Source organism: Pectinophora gossypiella, chromosome 7, assembly GCF_024362695.1.
Source record: "Pectinophora gossypiella chromosome 7, ilPecGoss1.1, whole genome shotgun sequence".
NCBI lineage: Eukaryota > Metazoa > Arthropoda > Insecta > Lepidoptera > Gelechiidae > Pectinophora > Pectinophora gossypiella.
This window is the reverse complement of record NC_065410.1, coordinates 10696669-10706266: the sequence shown is the minus strand read 5'-3', so window position 1 is coordinate 10706266 and position 9598 is coordinate 10696669. Positions and strand designations below refer to the sequence as shown.

The 9598-nt window shown below is 35.2% G+C and overlaps 1 protein-coding gene across 1 annotated transcript; it reads left to right on the top strand.

Moving 5' to 3' along the window:
• The first annotated feature begins 686 nt into the window (after nucleotides 1-686).
• Nucleotides 687-9194, top strand: LOC126368369 (protein retinal degeneration B). Its single transcript, XM_050012303.1, has 2 exons — nucleotides 687-1073; nucleotides 2264-9194. Exon 2 carries the CDS (start codon nucleotides 2315-2317, stop codon nucleotides 5828-5830), a length of 3516 nt encoding a protein of 1171 aa, XP_049868260.1. The 5' UTR covers nucleotides 687-1073; nucleotides 2264-2314; the 3' UTR covers nucleotides 5831-9194.
• The last annotated feature ends 404 nt before the right edge of the window (nucleotides 9195-9598 follow it).

The following is a 9598-nucleotide window of genomic DNA, read 5'->3' as shown; positions in this document are numbered from 1 at the left end:
ACTTCTCCATTTCTTTTTATGAAGCCTATCCGTAGATATAGTTATGTTAGTATCGTAGTGTAAGTACCTAATTTCTGTGTCTGTCTGAATAATACTTTTTCAATGGTTTGGGCCAGTGCCAATGTGTGCTGTGCAAGCGATCTCTTTTTGATTTTCCCGCCAAGAATAGCAAGTACATCAAGTGAATCGTTCGCTTCGATTTCTCCACATTAAAAATCTTACAAAACATTAAGAAATGTTTTAATTAAAATAGCAATTCTATATAGGTATCCAATTTAAGACAACCTTTAAATACCACGGTGGCGCTATACATCAATGAGGACAGTTATCGATTTTCCCGAGTCCATTTTGTAAAAGGAGCCATATTCATAGTCCAGTTTCGTTTAGGTTTTCACCGAAGCATTGTCTTGAGAAGGTGGTACGTAGGTAGTTTGTAATTTTGTTTGTCGAATCACATCCGAATGTGCTTTTTTAAAAAGTAGCTTACGTGGAGGCGACCATGGGTGGAACTCTTTATTCAACAACATTATTAAAATACGGGCTATGTATTTAAGTAACTAAATAAACACTATTATTATTGAAAAAAATATATCCTTCGCTAAATTAAGTATATTTGATAGAAATGGAGAAGATCGACTAGATTAGATCGTTACTAAAGAAAAGAAACGACTATGAATATGATTTCCGTCGTACCTACGCAGAATCAACAGCGTTCCAATCTACGATCGCGCGCATACACACAAACCCAGTTGTATGTTGTATATTTATTTACTTTATTCGTAGACGGTAGAGCATCCGACTGCTGTATTAGTGCGCGAAATAAAGAAAAAATATGAAATATTATGTAACAAAATAGTAAAACGTGTAACGTGTTTTTAGTTAATTTATTTGTTTTAAGTGCAGTGACTGTGATAAATTCTAGTGCTTAACGTGAAAAGGAATGGCGCTTAAGCCATTTTGATATTGGAATGTCGTAAATGTCAAAGTTCATCGGTGGTTTTGTTTTGTGAAGGATAATATAAAGAGAAAATGTAATTATTGAGATAAATTAATGTGAAGATACGCTTTATAAGGTAAAAAAGTCTACCGTTATTTGTTTAATAGTTTTGTGTCTTTCAGAAATTAAACAAGTAGTCAATATCGCGTGGCAATAATATTTCAGATACATACAGAAATCAAGACTGTCTAATATATTAAAATTGGTACCTACCTAGGTACTTACTCATAAACTTATACGAATATATAAAGTAATTTTGTATAAATTTATTGCCTATACTTTTCGGTATGAGTGCGATAGATCGTCATGTAGGTACAACATAGGTCTTTTTGATCATGATGATTAGTTCCTACCTTTGCCCATCCTAGTAACAACAACATTAACAATGTCAAAGTGCGAAATTCTAGGTTATAATGTAATAAATAGTATAAAAAATTACTTAAAATAAAAGTGATAATCTCAAAAACTAAAAATATGCTCACAAAATTAAAATCCGACATTTAACCGTGTAAGATTCAACGTAGATCTGTATATTTTGTTTTCGGAAAATCTGGACGCAGGATTGTAAACCCCAGCCAATATTCACATGTTCACTATGTATAAACCACTTATGGGGCATAATAAATTTGAAACTCATATGTGCGTGTCCCATATATGAAAATGAGAAAATCGGACAGGAGGCTTTTCAGATTGTTTTTTTCTTGCCATGGTATATGGTATGTAAATTCCAATGTGTTAATAAAAAAAAACTTTGCATAGATATAAGGCGTCAATATCTAATTTAAAGTTACATTGTGAACATGTTACTATCTCCTGAGATCCAGGAAATTTTGGTAGGTACCAGGAACCTACATATTTATACCTAGAAATGAAAATTTTCCTGGACCTACTTGTAGGAGACTTCTACATTTTGCAATACAAAATCATAATTAATAGATAATGGTTAAGTACTTATACTTATTTTCTCTTGATATATGAAACAAATGCTCATTTAAATATAAGTTGGAACATTAAAAAGATAAATTAGAAATTTCAATTTTGAAGATCTTACACTTAATTGCTACTTTATTATAAACTAGAGACGACCGGAGCACCAGAGCTCTGCACATTTGGACTATAAAATACATAAAAATCTTTCTACAACTGTTTAATAATTTTTCAAATTGGATAAGCAGTTTCAAAGATTACCCCAACAAACTTGTAAACTATTTAACTAAAATGATCACCTTGCAAATATAATTTTCATAATATTTTTCTTTGTTACAGGATATATATATATATAACTCTGCTGTATCCAAGAAATGATATAAAATCAAAATGCTGATCAAGGAGTACAGGATACCTCTTCCACTGACAGTGGAGGAGTACCGCATCGCTCAGCTCTATATGATAGCAAAGAAAAGTAGAGAAGAAAGTTCAGGAGAAGGCAGTGGTGTTGAAATCTTAGTCAATGAACCCTACGAAGATGGCCCTGGCGGCAAAGGTCAGTACACTCAAAAAATTTACCATGTGGGGAGCCATCTGCCCGGATGGTTCAAAAGCCTTCTTCCAAAATCTGCCTTAACCGTCTCTGAAGAGGCTTGGAATGCCTACCCATATACCAAAACAAGGTACACCTGCCCTTTTGTTGAGAAATTTTCCTTAGAAATAGAAACTTACTATTATGCTGACAATGGTCACCAAGAAAATGTCTTCAAACTATCTGGCAGTGATTTAAAAAATAGAATAGTTGATGTTATTGATGTAGTCAAGGATCAACTGTATGGGGCTGATTATGTGAAAGAAGAAGATCCAAAACTGTTTATTTCACAAAAATGCAATAGAGGGCCTCTAACTGATTCTTGGTTAGAAGACTATTGGAGGGAAGTGCAGGGTAAGCCCCAGCCACTACCCAATGGCAAATCGCTTATGTGTGCCTACAAGCTCTGCAGAGTTGAATTCAGATATTGGGGAATGCAAACAAAACTGGAGAAGTTCATCCACGATGTTGCCTTAAGGAAAACTATGTTGAGAGCTCATCGTCAAGCTTGGGCTTGGCAAGATGAGTGGCATGGTCTTACAATGGAGGATATAAGAGAAATAGAACGACAAACTCAGCTCGCGCTACAAAAGAAAATGGCTGGAGACACCAGTGATGACCAAGATATATCTGAAGAAAATTCTAAGTCACTTGCAGCGACAATGAGCAGCTTAGAGAAGAATGAAGAAATGACAACGCCACCAGCCACCAAGAAAACAAGTGTAGAAAAAAGAATTCAAAAGCATTTAACTCCGGAAGGTACTCCGCCTTCAGAGCCAAAAAGTTCCAAATCAAATCTTAGATCGTCTTCCTCAGGTTCTATAAAAAGTTTGCAAGCTCAAGTTGCAAACTGGCGCATGGAGACGCTTGTTAGAGAGTCTGAAACAGAAACTGGTTCTGAAGATGAATTCTACGATTGTGAAACATCTTTTAACAAATGGTCGTCTATGTGTTCACTTGATGAAGCAGACATCGATATATCACCTACTCAAGCTGATCAAAATCAAGAGGATAGCATATTTAATCCAACATTCTTAAAAAGAGTTACTTCTGAAAGAGGCTCTCGCAGGATGGTCGCTCTACAGAGCCATCATAGCATTGACGGTGGTCCTGAAACGCCAGTGCACAGTTCATGTCCAATTACTGTCTTGATACTTGTATTTCATGGTGGAAGTGTTTTAGATGCGAATATCGATATGACAGCAAAGAAATCTGACGTTACTACATTTAAAGGCGCCTTTGAATCAGTAATGCGCCAACATTATCCTACTCTAGTGGGTCATATTGCCATAAAACTAGTCCCATGCCCATCTATTTGCAATGAAGCTCTCGGAGTGCTTTCAACATTGAGTCCTTATAGTTTTGATTGTTCGCCATCAACAGTAGAGACTCCATCTCTTACTAATGATCTAATTCCGATTGGTGCTATTCCTTTGATAGCTACAACATCTCCGGAATATGCTGACTCCGTAACAAAAACAATACTTTCGGCTAATACAGTTTTCAATGAATTTATTAAATCGGAAGATGGAAAAGGATTTAATGGTCAGGTATGTATTGTTGGCGATAGTATCGGATCAGTTCTAGCTTTCGACGCACTTTGTAGAACCACACAATATCAATCACGCCACGACAGTGAAAATAGTATTTTAGATACGGAAATTACTATTCCTAATGATCCAACTGAACATTATTTGAACAAATCTCATTTGCAAGCTCCACAACCTCGCAGGCGATCTTCGTCTACCAGCGAAAATCATGTGAAACTGGAATTTGAAGTGAGTGACTTCTTTACATTTGGCAGTCCTTTGTCGCTAATTTTGGCTTCAAGAAAAATCTCCGATGACAAATCCCGTGATATAAGCAAGCCACCTGTTCAACAAGTGTATAATTTATTTCATCCCACCGATCCGGTTGGCTCTAGATTAGAACCGTTACTTTCAGCAAGATTTACGAATTTGCCACCCATAAACGTTGCAAGATATGCAAAATATCCTCTAGGAAATGGGCAACCCTATCATTTAATGGAATTAATTCAAAGTCACCCTCAATTTTTTGGAGACCAACTGCAAATGCCCCCGACACCTGTTTTACGAAGGCTTTCTGAAGCATCTGTTCAAAGCACTGTCAGTGGGTTAGTTGACAACATTCCTTTAATGACTATGAACGCTTTACAACAAAAATGGTGGGGATCCAAAAGGTTAGATTATGCCCTTTATTGCCCAGAGGGTTTAACCAATTTTCCCATGAACGCTTTACCACATTTATTCCACGCTAGTTATTGGGAAAGTTCAGACGTTATTGCATTTATCTTGCGACAAGTGGGTCATTTTGATTTGGCTTTATATGGTCATTCGGAAGACAAAGAATGTCCAATACTTAAACCTGGTCAAGAACGGGAGAAATGGATGAGAAAGAGAACTTCGGTTAAATTGAAAAACGTTGCTGCTAACCACAGAGCAAATGACGTGATCGTTATGGAGGGTTGTCCCCAGACATTTTCAGCTCGATTCATGTATGGGCCCCTTGATATGATAACCTTGACAGGAGAAAAAGTAGATATTTATATGATGAAAGACCCCCCCGCAGGCGAATGGACTTTATTATCTACTGTAGTAACAGATAAAACTGGTAGAATAACTTATACCTTGCCTGAAAAACAAAGCGTTGGCTGCGGTATCTATCCAGTAAGGGCTGTAGTTCGAGGTGATCACACGAATTGCAGCTTCCACTTCGCCGTTGTACCTCCACAAACTGAATGCATTGTTTTTAGTATTGATGGATCTTTTACCGCCAGTGTGTCAGTAACTGGTAGAGATCCGAAAGTAAGGGCTGGTGCTGTTGATGTCGTAAGATTTTGGCAAGATTTAGGATATCTTATCCTTTATATCACTGGAAGACCAGATATGCAACAAAGGAAGGTAGTTTCCTGGTTAGCAGAGCACAACTTTCCACATGGATTGGTGTTCTTTTCTGATGGATTTTCAACTGATCCACTAGGCCATAAGGCTGCACATTTGAATAATCTAATCACCGAGCACGGGGTAATTCTTCACGCCGCTTACGGTTCTGGAAAAGATATAAGCGTTTATCATAATTGTGGTTTGTCTCCGAAGCAGATATATGCTATCGGACGTATAAGCAAAAAGTATAGTAACATGGCAACTACGTTAACTGACGGATATGCTTCCCACTTGGCTGATTTGAGGCAGCCTGGGGCTGTTAGACCTGCTAGGGGCAATGCCCGACTTCTAGTGCCGCGACGTTTGTTAGCTACAGTGAACAACGCTAGTGTTAGTCGAAATCGACGCTAAAGCAATGCTATTTAGCAAGTAATGTTGACTTCAACACATTTCATTTCGTTTTCTTATGAAGTTATGGCGGTAGTAAAGAGTAGTGTAAAGTATCGTACATAAAATTGTAACTCATTTTTGTGATGATTAATTATTATGGGTGTTGGAACGTTGTCTGTAAGTACATTTCAAATTGTAACACTGTTGTTATCGTAATAGTGTTAACTTTACGAACAGATTATTATGCGCAGTTTCTCTCTATTAATTGAAACAATGCCATGCTATTCAGAGAAGTATTTACGACGAGATGTTCAACAGATTCAACGATCAATTATGAAGAGAAAATGCGCATCCATTGTCACTATGTACCTTAACTGATTTATAAGTATTTAAATCTATGTACGACTGTTTAATATTATTAAAAGCTTAAGAAATCTTGTTACTTCTTTCGTAATTAGTAGGTAAACTGTGCAACTCTTTGCATTAATGTCTATTAGGAGGTTGTAATCTCTGAACACGACAAGAGAAGTGTTCATCTCTGTGTATTATGTAGGAGCACTCGACTTCTTATGTTCCGCGTAGCGTAAAATTTTCTTTATCTAATATGTTTCACTTTATTTATATATTGTATAGGCATTCATAGCCGTAGGTTTCGTCGATTTGCGACGCTTAAACGTTAATGCTATAAAATTGTTTCATCATTTCTGTTAGTAGAGTATTAGCTACTCATGAAGTCAAAACAAAATTGTAAAATTAAGTCACAATATTACCTACGTGATATTATTCTATCTTGTTATTTATTTGTGTGATATATAATGGACAATTACGGTTAGCTTCTAAACGGTTAACGCGATTGTGGTAATATATAAAGAAGAACAAACGACTTGAGATGACCACAATCTGCATGATATATTTGTAATTAAAAGTCGATTGATTGTACCTAAATCATATATTAATTAAGTATAATTACAGACTCGAATAACAAAAACAACTACTGTAGGCTGAAAATTATATTCGGAAAACAAATGTAACTTAATAAACAAATTAACTAGTCTAATTTAATAATGATAGTATTCCCATTTTATGAAATTATTATATACAAAACGCCCGCCCTCCACTTAAAGTAGGTACATTTGTGATGCAAATAAAATGTTATGAGCCCATTATTAATTTATTACGGTCTCGGACTATAATAAAAATATTAATGATTCCAAAATCCTTATAAATAATACTTATTTGTAATGCTTTTAAATGCAATTGCAATGACTTTAAAAGTCTAAAATGGTTTTGTAATGTAAAATAAATAACAATAAGAAAGGATGTGGGCAATATCATCGTTCAATTTGTATTTGAGAGTTATATTGTTGATATTATAAACCTGATAGGTATAAAATTATTTTTGTAGTTCACCATTTGAGTTCTTGATGAACGTAAAATAAGTAAATTATATTAATTAATATACATAATTGTATGATTGTATATTTTCCTCAGAGATACATTCCTGTTTCAGAGATATTTCTATTGTTATAAGAAATTTTAAAATATTACCGTTATTGAATAATTATGGTATATTACTATTAACTATTATTATAAGAAGTATCTATTTACTTGTGGGCATTTTGCTTAAATTGGTTGAGCTATTCGCTGGGACATGTTACCTACATGTTGTCGATTAAAGGGCGTGATTTTGCAAGTAGAAACGTATTATATTATAATATTCAGTAAGCGTGTATCTGTAAGAATATATTTTACGCTTCTTTTATACCTCTATACGTCAGCTTTCAACTGGTTTCAGTATTAATAATAAATTATATTTACTATAATCATATTATCAAAAACAACACTTAACCAATACCTTTAATTTGCGTAGATGCACTGTTAGATTTTTATCATTTAAATAATACATATATAGATATGAATTATTTCTAAATATTGTCACAAATGCTAAATAACTTGTTCCTATCCTACACTCAAAATGCTTAGGTACTTGTATGTGCATTTTCGGAAATAGATAATACACTTAATATGCATATTGCGGAGTGGTGATTGAACTAGTTTTTGGGGTAGGCATTTGCAATGTCTGTATTCTGTCTGTCTGTTTATGTAGTATTCTAGCGGATTACGTACACCGAGGTGCACTCAGTAAGCACATTGTACGGCTTCGGCCGAGGCCGCAGTCCTCGCGGCTAATTTTAGTGAGATCGAAGACAGAATGTGCCGAGGATGATGAATTTACAACACTTTATTCCTAAAATTAAAACGTTATAAAACGGAACGCAAATAGACTGAGGCGCCTGAAACATAGTACCTACGCCATTGCGCTGACCTTTTCGCTCAGATAAACCGGCAGATGGTGCTATGTTACTAAAATAAATTGCGATTATAAAGTACAAAGCGACGCGGATGAGTTCCTCGCTCTACTATAGACTACAACAACAATGTAACACATAACATAGCATCACGCCTCTATCCCCGAAGGGGTAGGCAGAGGCGTACAGTACACGTACCCACTCCTCGCTAGCTATGTTTAACAATGTAAATGCCTACCAACATCATATCGCATCATTTCACTTGACTTGGAAATTAAAATGTAGAAAATGTGAATGTTATTTTTGTAGCACTTTTTCTTCGTTTACCAATGGCAATGATCTCATTTTCTAAAATGCACGAATTTTAATGTATTATATTCTATGGCGATTTTTTCATGTGTAGGTATTAACTTTATTAACAAGGTAATTGGATGTGTACTATGGTTTTACGTTATTCGTAATATATTTTTTCTATGTAGTAATTTATAGATATATTGTCGCAATACGTAGATTTCTTTGAAAATGTTACGGGTTTTATTAAGGAAAAAAAAATGATCTGGGTAGGGGATTTAATAATGGTAAATTAGGAATTGGGTGTTATGTAAAAACGGCCAATCCAACCTTGTAAATGTGTATTTGCTAATTAGGGATTCGGGGCGAACAACCACCCAGAGGTCCCAGGTTTGATTCCCCGTCTGTACAATTTGGGAAACGAATCTTTTGTGAACAGTTGCGAGTTTGTGTGCTTCCGTGTTACTTCCTGATTGCGTGCCAATAAAATACCAAAAGGAAGGATTAATATGTCGAAAAAAATATGCATTTCTTTGGATGGCCGTTTTTTTTCTTGGTTCATTGTATGTATGGTTGTCTAACATTCGTGATGTTGTAGTAAGTGCCAGAGTCAGTAAACTGACACGAATAGTGAAAATTTATATGTATTTAGAAATTTTTAATCAAATACATGTCATTTAATAAAACGTTATTTTTATCTCGAAAGTGCTGTGCTAGCTTCGATTTCATTTTGTAATACGTATGTATTTGTGTGTGGATAAATAAATTGTTGTTGGCACCTACAACGTCTTTCATTTCACACTTCATGCAAGATGATTGTTTCATTTGCCCATCGTACCTACATCGAATTATCACAGAATATCGTATCGTCTCGTATAGTTGTTCCTTAGAACCTTGAAAAAGCGTCCGGTAAATACGTACTATAATGTTATAGGTACCTAAAGTCCTAAACTACGTAGGTATCATGTTATGATATTACAAACAATGGTTATTTATATTTTCCGTACAGATGCACCTCTTTGTAGATTGTTTCTCATACAACCACTAGATATATAAGTGGTAATGGTCAACCTTCAGGAAATAAGATCCGTTCGTCGATTCTAGTTGATCGAAATATCAGTGCGAGTCATTCAAAAGATCCCACCCAAAAAGGAATAAAACTAACACACATTCCGAGGACAAAGTAATT